Source organism: Apis florea, unplaced genomic scaffold (assembly GCF_048593485.1).
Source record: "Apis florea isolate Af1SG1 unplaced genomic scaffold, ASM4859348v1 contig_2272_pilon, whole genome shotgun sequence".
Taxonomy (NCBI): domain Eukaryota; kingdom Metazoa; phylum Arthropoda; class Insecta; order Hymenoptera; family Apidae; genus Apis; species Apis florea.
In genome coordinates, this window is record NW_028256549.1 from 3,739,350 (window position 1) to 3,759,822 (window position 20,473).

Sequence of the window (20,473 nt, forward strand, 5' to 3'; positions counted from 1 at the left end):
CTCGCTCGAACGAACAACCTTCTCTCCGTTTCCTCAGGAAAAATTTCTTCTTCAGTCTTTAGATTAATGCGTATTTCGAGACTGCAAGGGAGAGAATGTTTCGTATGCGATAAAATTCTATATTCGTTGCGTGAGGTTAGTTCGATAAATATGCGAACACTTTTCGAATTTTATACGCTTCCTAATAAAAGGAATTTGCTGCTGCGCTCTTATTAATCGGAGATCGGACGAAATCTAGCATAGATAGAGATAAGAGTTGCAACGAGTTAGAATCGACGAGTAGAAAAAGGCGGCAGATCTCTGTTTCATTTTAATCATAAAAGTTTGCATGCAAGGTTGTTTTTACCTATGTTGCACAATTAGTCTCTCAAAGAAATGGAATTATCGAGCAAAACCGTCCAAATTATATTTTGATCGCGTCCTCTTCCCCTGGCAGCCAGTATCGGGAAGAAGCGAGGAGAAAGAGAAGGCCGGAATCGGCGATAAAGAGTCCGTGACGAGCGTGATCGTCGATACCGCTTGTAAGCACGCGAGCGTGCGTAACAACGCGCGCTCTCTCCCGTATAGCCGGCGGGCTTTATGTGGCACAAGGATGCAACTCGTCTGGGTCATTACTGTATCACGCTTCTTCGACCGTGTACTCTTTCTCCCCTTTCTCTCTCTCTCTCTCTCTCTCTTTCACGCCAGATCGCTCTTTGGCCCGGCCGTGTGATGCATAATAATCGCCACGACCGAACGGCGGAGAGGAGAGAGAGAGAGAGAGGAGGGTGCGTGTACGATGCAATTTCGCCAGAAACCGTGTTCCTCGGTGAGAGATTTATACGCGTGTGCATGGATCGAGTTTAATATTCCGTGGATTTAAGATTTCGCGGGGCTATTTTTACGGCGAATTCGGAAAGGCGGTGAAATTTACGCGTATTCGAACGTATGGATAAAAATAAATATAGGGATCATAATAATCCTTTTGGAATCCTTTCATCGAGCTAGATGCACACCTCAAGGTTTTTGCCTGCCTGCCCGCCCCAAAAATAGTCGGCCCGAAATAGTGAATAGTTAGTAGCCGACGTCGAAAGTGGCAGGCTTCAAAATTAGCAGTCGAAGTAGGCGAAATAATAACGAGTCCTCCCCTCCCGAAATTCTTCAATTTCATTTTTCAAAACACTCTCTTCTTTCTCTCTCTCTCCACCACGGTTCTCCTAATCGGATTCGCACGAATGAAACGCATGAACTCTCGAAGCCAATTCTTCTTCAAATAAAAACATTCCTCTCCTTTCTCCACCCTTTCTTCCGATCGAACGGGTTCGCGAAGATAAACGATTTCCGGGAAAGGAGAGAGGACGCCTCCTGGAGGAGTAGTCGTCGTGCGGGTGTCGCCCGAGGGCGTACGCCCGAACGAGCCTCGATAGCCTCGTCTCGAAGCTGTGCCTCTGATAAGAGAGATCGAGGGTACACAATGGGTTTCATTGTACGCCCGGCGAGCAAACAGAGGACAGCTCTTTGCGATAGCCGCGTTCCTCCCCCTCGAGTTATCGATGCGGCGGGGATCGCGAATTTGTTTTGTCTGTCGCGAGAATTGTAACTCGTTCGTGTTGTGTTTTGATTTAAGAAAAAAGAAAGAAAAGAATTTCGCGTTATAGGCGCGTCCTTGACTTTCGAACGAGTTCTTCTCCAGTTTGTGTTTGCGTTGGTTGAATTCTTAAGTATTCGCGAGATTCGAAGTTCTAATCTGGAGTTTTTTTTATTCTTTTTTTTTTTTTTTTTTTTTTTTTTTTTTTTTTTTTTGCAGAAATTCGTGAAAAGAGGTAGAATCTGGAAGAAGAAGCATTTGTTTCTGCGATTTTCCTTGCATTATTTTATTTTTACCTCGATTCTCGGAAAAGAATCGCGAACGTGATTAATTTTTCTCGTCTCTCGGATTTTTTACGTAACGCAAAAAAAAAAAAAAAAAGAAAAACACGAGATATTATCGTTCGTTAATGATATGTAGCCGTTATGTATCTCACGATATTTAATTACATTATAATATCTCGTTCTATTCCAAGCATCCGATAGAATCGATCGATAATCTCGAGAACTTGTGAGAAGAAATTGAAAATCGAAGATTTCGAGCAAATCTATTCTCCTTTTTCCCCGTTCTCCGTTTACCAACGGGGAAATAATTTAAACAGACATCCCGAAATTAAACTGATACATCGGCCATCGTCAAAGATACTCCACCGCTATTTTCAACTCCCTGATTCGATGAATCACACGGAGAGATCCGCTTTAGAGGACCATTATCGTTTCCACTGTCATCCACCCCTGCGCCATAATTTATACGAACAACGTCTTGGTCTCCACCTCTCTCTCTCTCTCTCTCTCTTTCTCTTTTTCTAGAGAAGAATCATCACCATCTCTCAATCGTAAAAAAAAAGGAAAAAAAAAAAAAAAAAAAAGAAACAACAAGAAAATAAAAAGTTTCCCCTCTTACATTATACAATACAATTTCGGTCGATCGTCGACTTTTCTTTCCACGAACCCTTAACGATTTCCACGAGTCGAGACGAGCGTATCGACGAAGGAAACCGCGGATTTGAGGAAGAGAAAGTTGGAACGTTAAAACGGGCGAGGGAAAAAGAAAAAAAGAAGAGAAAAAGAAAGGGGAGGAAAGACACGGAGTATGTTTCGACCGAACTTTTCTCCATCTCGCCTCCCTCCCTCCCTCCCTCCCTTTCTTTTCTGTCCGAGCAGAAACGAGGAGGAGCAATAAATCTTGCAATAATCGCGGCTCGTGTCCCTCGTACTCTTCTCCTCCTCCTCCTCCTCCTCCAAGCTGACTCTCTCGTTGCGGCAATGAACCGAGTCAACTGCTCGAAACACCCCCGCAATTGCGCGCGAGACGAACGCGTTAATTCGCCGCGACGAGCCGCCTCGTGTCGACCTTTGGAGCGGAGAAAAAAATATCGCCGCTCTTTTAATCTCTTAACACACACACACGCACACGCACACGCTCTCGTGTCGTGTCACGAGTGGTAAAGAAGAAGATTCGTTTCTCGAAAGGTATATGTACATTGGGACGTCGAAACTCGTTGAGGATATTATTGGAAGACCATTCGTACGGATTAGGTGGATCGATAATCTTGATAATCTTGATATACGTGTGTATATATATATATGATTTAAGAAGTTTATATATAATAGATGAGATAATACAAGTTATACGAGACGGAATGAACGAAATTCTCGTGAAAATTCATGCACGATCCTCTCTTCCAATCGTTGTAGTATCTTTAAAAGATACGAAGGGATCGAACGTGTTGCAAATTTTAACGGTTCAAGTTAATAAAGTTACTTCGATCGATTAATCACTCGTCGAATAATCGTGCGATTCAAGCGTGGAACGGCCGACTTTATTCCCTCAACGCGTTCTAATTAATTTAAAAAACGCGTAGTCCTCTTTCTTCTCCTGCACCGTTTGCCTGTTTTTTACGTCCGACCGACCAGCCTCGTTCCATCGAACACGCGTCACTCGATGACTTTCGAAAAAAAATCGTCCTTCGGCGAACACTTGACCCTGCACGTCCACTCGACTCGTCGTCGTTCCTGTACTCGTCTCGAAAAGTCTCGCATTCACACACTCGTTCGTCGTTACACACAACTCTCCTTCTACAATTTATCCAATCCAAGGAAGAGAGTGGAAGAAAGAGACGTCTGTGGATCTTCGTCGAAAAAAAAAGAAAAAAAAGAAAAAAAAAAAAAAGAAAAAAGAGAAGAAGCGAAGCGTAACACTTGTGGATGCCTCGCCTGGGGTTTTAATTTATGCCTGGAAGCCTCCATTCATCCCGCGTAATTGCGAGTCGAGTTCGATAGGCGCACAATCGAGCGGCATTTGCACGCCTGTGCGCGCTGTTTGCACAGCTAGGCCAACACCGGGTTTCAACCGAGCTCTCTCTCTCTCTCTCTGGCCGGAGGAAGGGACACACGAGGCTGTACTCTCGAGTGTGTACTCGACGGGACGCGTGAAGTGCATATTCTTTCGTCCGGCTGTCCGTGCCGAGCCTCGAAGCATCGATCGTTAAAACCTGACGGTTCGCGCCTAGCCGGGTGGCTTTCCTTGGGGGAGAGAGAAGGTCGGCCACGTCTCGACCACGCGTCTGTGAATCAATCGAGCAGCAGCCTCTCGCGAATTTTATCGTGAACGATTCGGTTAATTTAACGATTATATAGCGGAATTGTTACGTATGATATATCGCGAATGTTTCGAAAATTCGAAAAAGTTTGTAGAGGAATTAGTTTTTTCGAATCGTAAGAAAAATTTGAATGATTTATTTTACTTTTATTATCGTCTCGCCAATGCTATTATCAGTGAATCGCTTTGGAGCGTGTAGATCGTTGTAAACACGGGGATTACAAAAGGAAATTTATTTTTCGTGTTTCGCCAACGATTTAATCCCCATTAGAAGCCGCGGCGTGTCGGGCGACGAGAGTGTAAATAAATATAATCGGGTCGAATCGGGTCAACAGTTACAACTCGTGTAAATATACTTGTCTTAATTTACGTTTAATAATATTCGCAGCCGCAGTACGTAACGTAACAGCGGCCAAGGAGGAAGGTGATGGTTGCGCGAGCCTCTCGCTCGTCGAACCGTGGAATTTGACGCGTTTGCAACCTGCAATCTCGACCAATTAAAATTCCCGCCCCTCCGGGATCCCAGCAATGATTAAATAAACGGAGAAACCTCGCGCGTTTTTCCTTTTTCGACCGCAACATCGCCTCGAAATCCGGCTCCATCGTTCTTGAAGGAATAAATCGGACGACAGCGATATATTTTCGGACAAAATTACTTTTGAAGGTAATTTTTTTTTTTTTTTTTGCTAGATATTAGATTTCGAAAGTGAATAGTTGAACAGATACCGAGCCAAATTTTAATTTGTCGAGAGAGAAAGATTTTCGATTGGAAGATTTCGAATTATCGGAAGAGGAAAACGGTTATTTCCATTCTCCAGGGACGAGAATTTGTTATGCGGGCCTCTCTCTGCCTCGTGTCGCCGATTACGACCAATTCGACGGAGGAAAGAAAGAAAGAAAGAAAGAAAGAAAGAGAGGGACAGAATTCTCGTCCCACGTTCGCGTCGCGAGCAAAGAATCGTCGAGCAGAGTAGTCGTGGATCCCCTCGTCACCCGTTATTGCCTAGTGAATTTAGCATCGTGCCTCTGGCAGTACCGTTGGCTATTTTTGCCCGCTTGGCACTTAGTCAGATCCGCTTTCCCCCTCCTTCCCATTCTCTTTCTCTCCTTGTTCCATCGGTCCAGCTATCGGCTCTCCTCCTCTTCCTCCAGCGGGGAGAAAACGCTCGAATTCCGCGGGAAACAGCCGTCTTCGTACGTTCTACTCTCGAGAGAGCGTGAAACCACGCGTGTGGTCTCCTCAATTTATTTGTTTTTTTTCCCCTCTCATTTTTGCCACCTCATCGATGAAATAATTCCAACGATCAATCCTGCTTTCGTACATCCATCAAGTTGCCAGTGGTTCCATCACCGATGTTACTGTTATCGCGCGAAAGACGTTTAAAGTCGACCGTCGAAACGTCTCGCAAAGCGATGGGTTTGAGTCGACGATGAACATTTGCTCGAACCGTTCCGCTCGTAAACCCATCACTGGATACGACGCTTGCATCGTCTCCGTGAGATCGCTTAATTATGCCCACGTATCTATTTCATTTGGAGAAGAGAAATGGTGATAGTGCGTGCGATGTGACTCACGCATGTTTCAAAAAGGAAACAGAAGCGAAGAAGAAGAGCTGGCTTGGATCGTGAACGCGACCAGGTCATTGCCGTTCGTTTTACGAGCGCACCGCAGTTGGGGAACTTTATGAGCCCCTCTTATCGCCGCGATTAACGTGACGACAAAATGTTTATTGTTCGATCGTTTCACAAGTGTGAGAGGGAGTTATCTCTGTTCTCGAGTGTGTCGAAGCGGGCGATCGATCGAATCAGTCCTGAAAAAGCCTCTTCTTGAAAATTTCGTTGGCGAATGGTGAATACATCCACTATTTTTTAATCGTTCGATTATCTTTGTCAACGCGAACCGAATATTTATTCGGAGGAAGAGCGTTCAATTTAATCTTACGAAAATTTAACAAAGAGAAAACGATTAACGAATTTAAAATATTATACATGTGAATAATATTGATAACAAAAAATGGTACTGGAACGTATAAAGTAAGAGGAAACTTATTATTCGCATTTCTTGGATGAAAATCCTTGACGCATACATTTATATTACCGATTACAATCAATTAAATTTCAATTACAATCTTAATCAAATTCATAAAATTTGAAAACGATCGTTAATATCTCGTTCCAATCGCCGGTCTTGCAGCTTTTCTTCCCATTCATGACTCGTCGAGGAGGTTGAAAAATTTCATCATTCAGGGAGGAAGCAACCACGCCCATGATTAACGAGCGCCAACGATTCCTTCCTATTCGAGAACTCTTCAGAGCGAGTCGATCGACGACTTTCGTCCTTCCAACGTATCCTCGCCATCTTCATCCAAGGGGATTCGCCGGGCTTTTCCTTGTCCCGAACGCGTGGCATTTCGCCCATTTTCCCTCTAATTTCTGACAAAGAGACGCTGGACTCTCCCTCCATTCCAGCTTCTCAGGATTTGCCGGTATCATCCGTCCAATTAACGGTGACTCTCTCTCTCTCTCTTTTCTCCCCCTTTGATGCTCCTTCCGCCATCGTTTTCGAGCCACTCGAACTCGGATCCAGCGACGGTGGATAGAGGGATACACGAGGGTAATTCAATCTTTAGGATCGACGGAGGGACGACGAGGCTTTGCTGGACTCGCCACCCCTCCTCTTTCCTTCCTCCCATTTTCGACGGATTTGCGCCGCGAGATTCGCGATTAATCGCAGCCCCGAACCCGTTGTGGAACGTCCCGAGACGCGGACCTTCGGTTGACCCTTTGAATACCATTGGAAATTTCGAGATAGCCAGCTTCGAGAGGATTATTTATCCCTCGTTATTCCAGGATCCGCTTCGAAATTAATATCGTCTCAAAGGAGACTTTCGATATCGGTTCTCGAGCAAGATTCCAAGATGTTTAAAAAATTTTTGAACCGATTATTATAACCACTTCGGGATATTTCGATATTAATTCGATTTAATCGAGGATTTTGAGACAAATATCCTCTTTTACAGAGAGGAAAGAATATTAATAATTTTCTCATTCTTCCTCTTCTTTTTCTTCTGCGAACAAAGAAGCAAAGAAAATCGGAAATTAGAATTCGTACGAGGAAATTAATAGAACGGGAGGAAAGACGTATAAATAAATATGTCGCGAGAAAGAGAGGCAGCCCCCTCCCGAGACAAATACGAGGATAAAATGGACGACGGAGTGGTTTCAGTCTGTATGTTCTCTCTCCCTCTGTGGCTTAACGGATTTAATTAACAATCGCCATTTTTTTACGCGTCTGGATCCTCCTTCTCTCTCCCCTCCTTCCCTTTCTTCTCGCCGCTCGCCGCCAGACCTCTGCTCATTTTCAGCCCTTCTTTTTTCCATCTTGCTTCCCAAGGTTTCCGTGCTGGAAAGGGCGGTTTTTATCGCGATAATAAAACGGCGAGATTTAGCTCTCGCGCGCGACACTTGAACATGCGCCGCGCTTTTTATCATCCGCCTTCTTACTTTCCTCTCCTCCTTATTACGAACTTGAACTTTTCACGCGGTTGAAATTATTCGCGCTCGAAGGTTTGCGTGTAATCGATCGATTATCCTCTCTCTTTTTTCTTTCAGTGGATTTTCAAGAGTGGTGGCGCGCGTTTCGATTTTTCGGCTACAAAAATTTTGACGCCGCTGTATTAAGCGGATCTCGTTAGAACGATCGAGCATCATCAAAGAAACGATTCGAGGTCAGGAGCGTTGAGAGGAGAGAGAGAGAGAGAGAGAGAGAGAGAGAGAGAGAGAGAGAGAGAGAGAGAGAGAGAGAGAGAGAGAGAGAGAGAGAGAGAGAGAGAGAGAGAGAGAGAGAGAGAGAGAGAGAGAGAGAGAGAGAGAGAGAGAGAGAGAGAGAGAGAGAGAGAGAGAGAGAGAGAGAGAGAGAGAGAGAGAGAGAGAGAGAGAGAGGTGCTCTCTCGAAATCGCGTGGTTTAATTAAGGCCACCGTTCGCTTCTCGGAGGCAATCGTTTACGAATGATTTTCGTAAAGGGCTCGCACGTGCGTGCTCTCCCTCTTCGAGGATACTTTTACTTTACGTGTAAGCTAATTTCTTTCTATTTACAGTTTGACGATCTTGCGCAACAACAACGACAATTCAAATATTTAATTATTCAGTTTTATATTCTCTTTTTCAATTCAATATCAGTTGGCAAAATTAGATTTAACATTGGATAGATTAATAAAAATATTATTGATGAAAAAGAAAAAGAAGGAGAGAGAAGGAATATGGCGGGGAAGGAAAAATGAAAAGAGGGACGGTGAAGAGTCAACGAACTCGAAATCTCGAAAAGGCGGCCGGACGCGTGTTTCCTGCCGAACCCGAAATCTTCGCTGTGCAACTGCGAACCGCAAAACGTAGCGGTGGTTTCGGGTCCAGACACCGTGACGCCGAAAACGCATTGCATTTCGTGCCTCGCCGAGATATTGCTCCTCGTTTCTATCGAGAGGAGGGCTCCTCCCTCCTCCAGGAAACGTGGCGAACAAAAGGGCCCCTCGATTTAATGGCGAGGGGGAGAGATGCGTGCGGATGTGCGTGATTCCAGGTTTCGTTCGCGCGTACTGTAATTTCTTCTCCAATCTTTTGTTTGGCCAAAGGATGTGTCCCCGGCAGGGGGAGAATCGGTTCCAGCTGTTGGCCATGCCCCGTATTTATTTATTTACCCAGTCGAGGGAAATCGAGTCTCTGGGTCAGGTTTGAAACTAATCCTTTTCACGAATCCTTTGTTAAACAAAATTTCTTTTTCACGAAAAAAAGTTTGAAAGAAAAATTAAAAGAGAGAGTCAGAGTTACGATTAGGAAGTAGAAGGAAAAATTGAGGAATATTCGTATAAAATGGATATACCAACGGGTTCAACTCTATGAACGTAATAACGCAGATTCAGAAAAATCTACGATTTTCCCATTGTGCTATTTACACAATAGATAGAAGCTATTCGCATCAGCCTCGATCGACCAACTTATTCTTCCACTCCCTTCGTTTCCACCCGCCATATTCCACCATCCCCCATTCCTTCTATTTCATATCATCATCTTACTACCCGCAATACTCATCTTCCTCCAATCCCAGCCTCCAAATATCACCAAGTGAAATGAACGAGGGAAGCACCCTCGAAAGAGGAGGGAACTCCGCCAAGTTCATTCTTTCTCCCATTCTGCTCATTCCTCGCGTTATCGGCCGTGTCAGAGAAACTTCTACAACAGAGACAGATATTTTATATATATATATATATTCGTATCGTGGCGCGTTTACAATATCATCGAGTTTAGTTTCTCTCGACGCGTGTAACAGTCGACAAGGAAAACCGGCGTCGGCGTCTGGAGATACTGTCACGTTTTCACTCGCTTGCGAACAACTGTTCTCTCTCGTCTCGATTCGACGAAAGCGGTTCCGTTTTCCTCTCTTCCTTTCCCTCTCTCTCTTCCTCTCTATCTCTCTTCTCCTTCCATCGTCTGTCCTGTCCAAGCGCAGAGCGGAATTGTTCCAACGGCGGAACGTAGGGAAGCCCGTTCCGCCGCCAGGAAATTGAATATCAACCGGCGACAGCTTTGTTTCGATAAAATTGTAACGAGACGTCGACACTGTCACCGGGATAAACGCGTCAATCTCGTTTGCCTCGCCTCCTCTCTTCCTCCTACGGTTCGATCGCCGTACGTTTTTTCCTTCTCCACCGCTTCTTTCGAATCGTTCAATCATTCCTCGAGCCCCGTTCTTCCTTCGTTTACGCTTATCTCCATTACTTTCTTTCTATTTTTTTAGAAAATAATTATTTCGAATAAACAGTTGTACACATCGTTCGACAACTGACTAATAATTCATTTCAATTGAGATTACATTACTTGGTCAATTGAAAGAATGCCCTTACCAAAAATCTAATAATCCTCCGATATTCTAACCAATATCGTAACATCGTAATCGCGAACCTTTATATATCTCTACATCTCTCTTCTAAATTTCCATCGAGGAAAAGTTTTCGCCTTCGAATGAAAACAATATATCTGTAAATCATACCACGGACGCGTATCGTGAAAAAAGTTGAAACGGAAAAAGAAAAAAAAGGAAGCGGAGGCTGCTTTCTCGCGGGTTTCTCCACCTACCTCTTTCGTCGGATGTTCCGGGGCTCGCGCACGCATCATTGTGCGTTGCGTTTAATGCGTCGGCTCGGAACAGCTCATTGTGCATTATACGTGACATTGTGCGCGCTCGTTAACAATACCAGGGTGTGGCCCTCTCTTCTCCCTCTTTTTACTCCCCCTCTCTCTTTCTTTCTTGCTCGATTTGACGGGCTCGATTTTTGCCCAAGCTTCCGACCAGACGCGTCTGACCGCCTCCTTTCCCATTCTACTGCGCGCATTCCACTCCACACGTTTCGAATTGAACGCAACTCGACCGCGTTTGCGGTCAGCAATTTCCTCTTTCTCCTCTCCCCTTCTCGCCCGACCTAACCTTCCGCGCGGACGTTGTCGTCGCGTCGTGTCGTGTCTGGGGATGGGATTCGATATATATCTGCTTATGTAAATACGAGGAAAGAAAAATCGTCGATTCGAATTTTAGAAATTAGATCGAGTAGAATGAGTTGTTCACGAATAACAATGTTTTATTTGGAGAAAGTATCTTCTTATTTTCGCGATTTTATTGTGTTCTATATCCTGCGAGATACTCGATCCCATCGCTGCGCCCCTCGTCTTCTTCCTTCTGCGTTACATTAATGCACGGAATTAATTCGCGGCAGCCTCGTTTCGCTTTGAAAACGGCGAGATACTGGATTAATTAATCGAAAATAATTGCGAAAACCGAGAGCCATCGAGAGCCCACCCTCGTCCAATCCTCTTTCCTTCTTCTTTCTTCCTTTCTTTTTTTTTTTTTTTTTTTTTATTATTCGGCAAGCCCTTATTCGAAGGGTGGGTCTCTTCTCGGTTCTCCCTTTAATTTTATATTCTTCTTCTCCTCCTCTTAATTTTCCAGTAAATCTCCATCGTTCTCGTAACCCCGTGCGTGCCCGCTGAATTTTATTTCTCGCTCGCTCGAGAAACTCATCCAACCCTTTCCCCACCCTCCCTGTTGTCGATATATTTATTATTCGCTGCGCGGCCCCGTCCGTTTTCTTCTGGCGCGAAATTTAAAATGCAGATGGGCTGCTCGTTTAAGAAGCACACCCCGCCGCCTCTCTCCGCCCCGCCAATTAATTTCATTAGCCTCCTCCTCGGCTCGTGCTTTCACCCCTTTCTCTCCTCCTCTCTTCGACGAAGGAGAGAAACGTGAGCAAACGTTGCAGCCCTAGTTTCGATCCAACGCACGGACGAGTCAATTTCCCTTCCTCTCCACGAAATGGATTTTCATACATTCTCTCCCGAATCGACGTTTTGCAATTAATATTTTCACCTCGTTGTATCCTTCCTCTTCACCTCCTCCCTCTCCTACTTACGTTCCCTTTGGCGAAGTTTCGTGGTCGAAGGAAAGGGGGCAGAGATATCACGAGATCTCTCCTCTCCTCTCCTTCTCAGGGATTCGAAGGATCCTCTGATAAATCTCGTAGGTGTGTATATACTACTACATCTCGTTACTACAGCGATCTCTCGAAACCTTTAAGCCTTTAAGGTTTCGGGATAGGGATAACCGGTTTAATGAGAGACCGAGTGAGAGAGAGAGAGGGTGGAGAAGTTTTCCAATCCATCGACAAAGGACCGGTGCGGCACGTTGAATTCGTAATTACCCCCGCGTCGAATTTCCGGTTCCCCCTGGAACAGGCTCGGCTTCCAAGACCTTCTTCTTCTTCTCCTTCTTCCTTTTAACGAACAAAGTTTCGACGGTTGCCCGCGCTATTCATACCTGGGCCCTCGAACGGCTGAATGGCTGGCCCACCCTCCACCCGGGGTTGACTCGCATAAATTAAGCAAACTACGTGTTTAAATGCAGAGCAGCGGAGAGAGAGAGAGAGAGAGAGAGAGAATAACTTACGAATAAAAAAAGGAGGGGGGAAGGAGGAGGAGGAGGAGGAGGTTGTATTTGTTCTAAATATGCATGTCTCGCGAGTCGCGCGACGAGGGTGAAAATCAGCCCCCGATATCCTCGTGTAAAATTGAGTCACGTACTCGAGCAGCCAATTCCGGACACGAGAGTGTAGTGGTGTAGCGACTGTCTCTCTGGAAATCGATATCACATCGCCGATAGTCAACTCCAGCGGGGAAAGGGAAAAGTTGTTGCCAACTTCTCGATCTTTTCTCGATCGTCATCGAATCTGATGATGGTTAATTGTTGATAAGCGCGCGCATTCTTTCTTCGTTTCGAGAGAAAAAAAGGACGACACGTATAAATTGTATCAACAACGTTGATATCGATGAAATTGATACGGAAGAAAGAAATCGAAAAGGAAAAGAGTGAAAGTAAGCGATACGCGTTTACAATGTGGTTTTTTTGATGCTTCGACGTGTGCGTGCACACGTTTTGCTGCCTCCGTCAAAATTCCACCAGGAATCCTTATTTACATCGGTTTGTTGCGTCGTCTGTGTGCTGTAAGAGGATGGGGGAATCCGCTTCTCGAATATTCACCGATGGATACCTGGAGAGTTTCCAACTCGGTTTCGTTTATAAACCGCTCCCGGAAACGAAGGAAGGCATCGAAATTCTGCTTGCCAACTCTTGGAACATCCGCGTTACTTATTCGACAGAGAGGTGGTGGGTGGTGGTACTCCTTCTGGTATAACATGCCACTTCAATCGTTCCCGAAATTTCGTTCCACCTAGCCGCGCTTCTCGGAGGATGGGGAACCTTCCTCCAAGGTTTCGCGGAAGGGTTCATGCCCTCGACACGCTGGATGTTGGCTTGGAAAGGGTCGAGAAAATGGAGGGAGGAGGAGGAGTATTCCATCGGGTTCTCTCTCAAGCCAAGGTTTTGGCATTGTCTCGACATCGGGTTTTACGAGGTGACGGAACCTGACGAGAGAAAGAGAGAGAGAGAACGGGAAAGGGTTAGGAAGAGCGCTGCTCCCGGGGAGGAGGAAGTTTACACCTAGCTGCTAATTTTACGAGGTTAGTTAACTCCTATAAGAAGCTTACGGGACGAGGCTTTTACACGGACTTGGTAATTTCATAATTTAAACGAGCTCTCTCTCTCTCTGTCTCTGTCTCTCCCTCCCTCTCTCGAGACGAAAGCTTCTCTCCTCCTCTTCTTTTTTCCTCTTCGTCGTCGGTCACTTCGTTTTCCCTTTCTTTCAAAGGACACCCTTCGGACGCAGAATCCTCCACCACCACGTTTTGTTCGCAATTTCTCTCGCGAGAAATGTTACATGAAATAATGGTTTCGAGCGTTTTCTTCTTTCTTCCAATTACGCTCTATTTTTTTCGTGGGTGCAAGAACGAGAAAGAATATTATTTCGAACATTTATTTAGTTTGGACAGGTTTTTTTTTTTACGTCAAGTTGGACGAAGAATTTTACAGAAATTAGATTCCATTATTTATCTTAAAGAGGATGGAAAAAAATTATCGTGGCGGATCGATACCGCGAATGGTCTTTTCGAAACGTCCAATCCCCTCTCTGGATCCACTTTCGCTGCTCATTACGTGTAACTCGGTTAATTCTCACGACGCGGTTCTGACTGCGAATTTCCATGCAAATTCATTGGGCGGGCGGCGTGTTCGGCAGTAAAATTTTACTGGTCTCGCCACCTTCCCCCGTTCGTCGCTCCAGGAAACTTTACAGACTCTCTCTCCGCGTTCCTTCAACTCTTCTTCTCCTCCCTTCCTCCCAAAATTAAGCGAGCCTCGTTCAGCCGCCCTATAAAACACGTTAAATCGGATAATTTGCCAGTATTTATCTTTCGCACCCCATCGCATCCGTGGTATACGATTATCGTATCGGCGAAATTGCCGAGAAGAACACAGTCGAAGACCGTCGCTTTCGAAAGTTCGACAAATAACATCTTTCTTCTGTATAAACAAGAAATTTTTCCGTTCTAATTCGTTCTGAACGCTGTTTTAATGGTTTCTGTTTTTATCGTTTAAATTCGTTCATTAAAATCGATATCCAATTAATACACTAATTGTACTAACAAATTCTTCACATTCTGCTGGTTTGATCTTTTCTAGAAAAGGAAAAAAAAAGAAAAAGAGGAAACGAAAATCGCTGTAACAAAGAATTTTTGGGGAAACGAGGAAAGAAAGAAAGAGCCACCTTTGACGATCCTCTCGCCGGATATATATTTATATATACCGTTCGATTCGTCGAGTGGAGAAAGGAGGGGAGAGGAAGGGAGGGGGGAAGCGAGTAATTTGCAAGGTGGTTTACAACTCTTAATCCTAGTTCTTTCACGGAGCCATTAGCTACTAACGAGGCATTGTCGACGCCCTTCCTCTCCACGGTGGACGGGGGCCGAAGAACTTTCCGAGACATTAGGGACACGAACCAACGATAAACTCGACGAATTATGCCGCGATTATGCAAAACGGGGACGTCTATCGTACAAACTTTCCCCGATAGAGAATTTATCCTAACCTATACCACCTTTTACTTTCTCTCTCTTTCTCTCTCTCTCCCCTTCCTTTATCTTTCAAGAGGCCAGGTATCGCTTGCTAATCGGCCACGCGTAGCGATTCGAACGAACATTTTAGCTTGAAAGAAATTAAGAAGAAAATTTTTTTAGAAGAAAACGGTTATATCTCCGTATCGATCCTTTCCACTTTGAGATACGGACAAACTTTTTGATGGATGGATTTAAATTCTAAAAATACGATATTCGAATATGGAATATTTTTTTTTATAAAGAGTGGCAGCTTCTTATTATTTGCAAAAGTTTAAATACACGATTCGGCACAATTTTTTTTTTTTTTTTTTACATCAATTTCAGAACTTCGATCGCGAAAATACCCAAGTGGGAAAGACTTTTAAATCCCTCCTATATTTTATATAGGAGGGGTATATTATTCGATCAGCTGCCGAGGTGGTTGGCAACCGACTCACGATCCTTCCACCATTTCTCCCTCCCCCTGGCATCTGCATCGTTCATAAACAGTTTTTATTTACGGGAACGTCGGTTTCGCGGTGCTCGAAGTAAGCCCATTCGCATGTAAATCGCTTCTTCCTCGCTTCTCTCCTTCGACTCTCCGGGACACTCTGCAGAGATATGCAAATATCGCTAATTACTGGTAGCGGCGGGATTACACGGTGCCCCCTCTAATTCCTTCCTCCATTCTCTCTTCCCCTTCCGTATATATCCGTCGTTCCTTCCAAACCCCTTCTTTCGCTCGGCGAAACGAGGAGAGAGAGAGAGAGAGAAAGCTTTTTGACTTCGTTGGCACCTCTTCGCTGTCGGCTTGCCGCCTGAATGGCCGGGACGACGCTTACTTTCCTGCTGGATGACGCGTGGAACGGTGTGCCAGAATATATTCCTCCAACTCGAGTTTAAATCCGGTTCGAAGAAGCGGCGGCAGGCTAGAAATAAGTTGGAATAAATTTTGTGAAAGATATAACTCTGTTCCAACATATTATATCATTAAGTCTGTTCATAAGCAAATCTTACGTCAACGTGGAGGAGGAGTATAATTGCTTTCCTAGCTCGTTCTATAACATTTTACGTCGAAAGTGAATTCGCACAATGATTATATTGTCCGTTCTTTGGTAAAACATTTGCAAAACTATCAAATCGAAAATATATCGCGAAGTCATCCTTCGTGTCCTCGCTTCGTATCAAAATTCAACACGGGCCACACGTCTGACAGGTGTTAACAACGACGCGCCAATACAATACACTTCCCCATCCGTTTCCAGCTACGACACTGCGTAGATAACGCGTTCCAATCCTCCAACACGAGGAGAATCTTCTTGCTCACCCTCTCGAGGTTGCCACTGATAAGAGGCGTTGGAATTAAGCTCGGTCGACGACATCCACGCGTCGACCTTTTCCGAATTCGGGACGAGGTGGTTAACGGTCGTAAAGGAAAATTAGGGACGCCGGGATTAGCGATACGAGACAAAGGTGGTGTGTTTCGGGAAATGGAGTCTATTCATTGGCGGGGCCGCGTTTAGGGGGCGTTGGATCACTCGGTGGTGATAAAGGACCAAGGATTTGTGTCGGGATCGTTTCTCTCGGCTCTTCCATGGACTCTTCCATGCGTTGTTCTCCGATTCAAATGAATTTCGCTTCGATCCGAATGATCGACCGACCTTCAACTACTTTCATCTCGATTCTTGGTATATAAAAAAGAGTCTGTTTCATTCTTTCATAGAATTAAATTTTATCGAATTTTTTGTAACGAACACGTACTATCGGTTACTATCGTTATAAAATCAATATCTCGAGTCGATGTATACGCTTGTATACAAAACCCATGGGACGAAAGACTACGATCCGCCGCGTCATCATCCGATCTTTCGAAGTTCGTCAAGCCGGCGGGTGAACTTGTGCAGCAGCTGGACTCACGCGTGGACTCTTAATTCCTGTACGATCGTATCGCCTCGCTACGAGGAGGGGGAGGCGGGGGGGAGAGGCGTGTATCCAGCCATTGTTCCAGTGGTCCTGGCCATGGAGAACCGAGATCCGTGATAAACGACACGAGAAACGGACGTGTGCTGCCCTCCCTTTCCCTTCCCTCCCTCGATTCGCGCACGATCCGCCGAGGAGGAGGCCGTCCTATCTACCGGTTCGATCTTCCGGACACGTACACGCGTGGCCTCCTCCAGCCGGTAGACGGCGGGCCACCGTTGCTTATTACCAACGGCTGTAATGAAAGCTTCGTCCCGCCGCCGATGGGCTTATTTATTCTTGGACGCGAGGTTACACTCGACGTATATGCCATTACGTTTCGTTAACAATTACCCTCGCGTCGAATCGATCGAACATATTTCGAAATCATTCTCTTACTTAATCGATCGAAAGTGAATTTGGAAACAGATTGAAAACAGAAGCTTCCAAGTATTCTACTAACTCTTAATCCTCGATTGCAACAACGAAAAAACAAAGGAATTCGACAGTAACATATAAACTGTCTCGATCAGGTCAACAAAATTCTCCTCGTTGTCGTAAAGATAAAACTTCTTCTATTCGTCCATCATCTTTCCGAATCTTCTTGGATAACCGGGAGATGATGAAAATTATGACGACGAGTCGAAAAGCCGGGGACACGCCGAGCATTCTCTCGAAACTCGTGGCAAAACAGGCCAATAATAATATCCAGAGTCTCGGGCAATAAAAACGGACCGGTTCTCTCCGGGACACACGCGGACAAAGGGATATCCATCTGATAAAGCGCGCATGACGATCGTGCGGGATGTATCGAGGGGGCAGGAGGGGGTTATTACCGAGCTATAATGAGAGGGTGGCATATATATATATATATATGTCGGAGGGACATTTTTAGATAAGGAGGAGCTCTCTCTCTTTGTCTTGCGGTCAGGGTCCGCGTCGAATTACGAGGGGCCATTTTCATTACGCGCCTTCTCCTCCTCCCAACCCTCTTGGGATGGAAGCGGGCGGGCAAACAAGGCCGAGACGCCTCCTCTCGGCCCGAAAGATATTTCCCTTACGCACGAGCGGGTAAATGTCTTGGTCTGCTGTTTGGACGAAAGGGGTGGATTTCGGGAGGAGAGGAGAATTTGGAAAGGGGCGGCCGAGAGGAAGGATTGTTTAATTCTGCCTCTCCACAGAGGGATCCTCGCGTGCCTTTCGCTCGTGGGCTCGATTCAGGGGATGATAGCCTCTTATTCTTATGGACATCGTTTCTATCTATTTGCGCGCGATCCTGGAATTAACCGCGTGTTCTCTGGTATCGATTAGTAGATATCTTTGGTTGCGTTCTTTGTTCTTGATTGGTGTAATAATATGTTTCTAACTTTGCCGTTAATTTTTGTTTCAGGTAAGCTGTGAATCCCCGTTGAGGATTTTATCATTATTGTCGGCAGCTGAACGGGTAAAGATAAAAGAATATTTTATTTCGTTCATTTAAGTGCGTAAATACAGGTTACGGATGTTTACTTAAAGAGTGAAATGGATTTCCGTTTAATTCGTATCAAAATTTTTTCTTAACATCCTTGGCCTAGTATTATAATAAAACGAATTTTACACCGAACAACTTTCCAAACAAACTTTCCAAACCACCACGTTATTTCTTCGCCCAATTTTCCTCGCCGTCAAAAGTTTTTATTTTACACCGCTCAACCCTCCTCCCCTTAACTGTATCGAATTTATCGCGCGAAAGGACGCTTTTCGACGTTCCGTCGATAATTGCAATCGTAATTTCGAAATTCAAATTCGTCGGCAGTAAGTAAAAAAAAAAAAAAAAGGCCTGGAAAAATAATCGTCGTAGGCGAATTGTGATGACGCTCGCTTCCTTGGGGGAACTGGAGGAAAGAAACACCAGCTTCTCCTTCTCTCTGCTCGTCGTCCTCCGTGGTTGTCGCGCTCCAAAGACACGAGAGCTCGGTGAATCGGGATGGGTGTCTGCTTTTATTAGCGCACGCTCGGGTGTATGAGCGCGGCGAGCCGTTGCGAGTAAATCATTCACGGCCGGTTGGAAAGGCTCTTTGTGCTGTCGCACCACTCTTCGGCGAGGCCCACGTGTGCTCGCCTCTTCTCTTATCCGATTAGGACGCCGGTATGCGATGTTATTCGGGTAATTCGTGGGATAAGCAGACTCTGGCATATTCTCGTGTTCGTTGCTCGAATCGAAGATCGGGGAGGAATTAGGATTCTAGGGTGGTGGAAAGAGTCCATTTGAGTTTCGAAATTTTGGATTGTGCAGTTAGAAAACGATTTATTATCTTTATATTGGAAATACTTTTTTTTTTTAAAGATTTCGAGAGACAAACGAGGAATAAATGACCGAGTTTTCGACGATTCATCAACGTCTCTTTTTGTCCCGAGTCACGAAATTCTCGCGTGTGTGCGGTCCCTGTTACGAGAGGGAGGGGGAGGAGACGGGTTTCTCAGCATCGCGAAATCAGCACCGGGGACCGGTTGTTGGTTGTGCAATATGAACGCGAAGGATCGTGGAGGAGGAGTGAGAAAAACTGTGTGTGCAGCGAGGAGAGAAAAAAGGACGGAGACGAGCGCGCGGTGTCCGGTCAAGTCTCAGGGGGTGGTTGTTGTCGTCCTTGTACCATATTACGATTCCCAATGTTTCTCGTGGCCTTTGCGAAACTTTTCTTTCTTTTTTTTTTTTCATCTTTTATTATCTTCGATATACACGTTTATATATGTATTATACAGCTCGATGCAAAAGTAACATCTTTCAATTGGAGAATATCGCGCTCTTTACGATCCAATTTATTTTCGCGTCCGAGAAAAAAGTTACAAAAGTGAATCTCGAAACGAAGTGAATCGTAAATTACGAATCATCACAAATAATCCCGGTTAAAAGAGAACGGCACGATAATTAATTATCGCGTTTAAATAATACAAATTCCAAGCACAAAAGAATTCCAAAAGACATTATTCACAACAGCAACAATGCAATTGTTCGAAGGAATCGATCTGTATGTAAGAACGAATGTTAACCGGATTCAAAACTCTTGGCAGAAATTACGAGAGGGAGAGGGAGGATAGGTCCAGGGAAAAATGATATTTCGTGCAAGGGCGAGACATTGTGTCCCCGAAGGGTGGAGGCGCGCCCCCGCGTATGTATCGCGTTTCTCTTAATCGAGCTGTGATTTATATAAGGAGGGCCCGAGATTCACGATGATTGCACGCCGATCTCGCGCAGCTGCGGCCCGACTTCGTCCTAGGATTTATGCAATTATCGTGTTACATCACCACTTCGCCGAAACGAAGTTGTTGCACGCACCTGCAATCTTGGAAGGAACAGACTTTCGAACCATTTTCTTTTTTTTTTTTTTTTTTTTTTTTTTTTTTTTTTACGTGTCCTAAATTCGAGTAAGAAAACAATTTCAAAAATGGAATCTTTGGAAGATTCGTAGTAGACGAATCCTTGGGAGTCCTTGCTCCGCTTGAATTCATATCCATTTACGAATCGATCGACAAAGAAGATCCAGAGATAAAGGCACGATTTCACAGTGTGTCTGGCAGTTCTTCAACGCGCGTCGCCGCGTATCTCGTTCCTAGTCAACGTGGGCGCCGGCTACGTGACTAATCAGTCCACGACCCTCGTCATCGGGTCGTTAACCTCTCTCTCTCTCTCTCTCTCTCGCTGAATATCGAAACTTGCGTATCCTCTCCTTTTTCTTTTTCCTCCCCCTTCGTCTTATGCCCTACTTTCGCCAATATATATATATATATATATATCCCTCCTCTCTCTCAACAACCTCCCCTCGTCAAACAATCC

The 20,473-nt window shown here is 45.0% G+C and overlaps 1 protein-coding gene across 2 annotated transcripts in view; it reads left to right on the forward strand.

Annotated features, from left to right (window-relative positions):
* heca (hdc homolog, cell cycle regulator) overlaps positions 1-20,473 on the forward strand; it is a 141,017-nt gene that overhangs the window by 88,214 nt on the left and 32,330 nt on the right. Inside the window, exon 3 of one of the 2 annotated variants that reach the window (XM_086902367.1) lies at positions 18,050-18,103. The exons of the other annotated variant lie outside the window; for it this stretch is intronic. Within the exon in view, the coding sequence (XP_086758493.1) occupies positions 18,050-18,103 (54 nt within the window). The remainder of the gene's footprint in view (positions 1-18,049; positions 18,104-20,473) is intronic. 2 annotated transcript variants of the gene reach the window in all.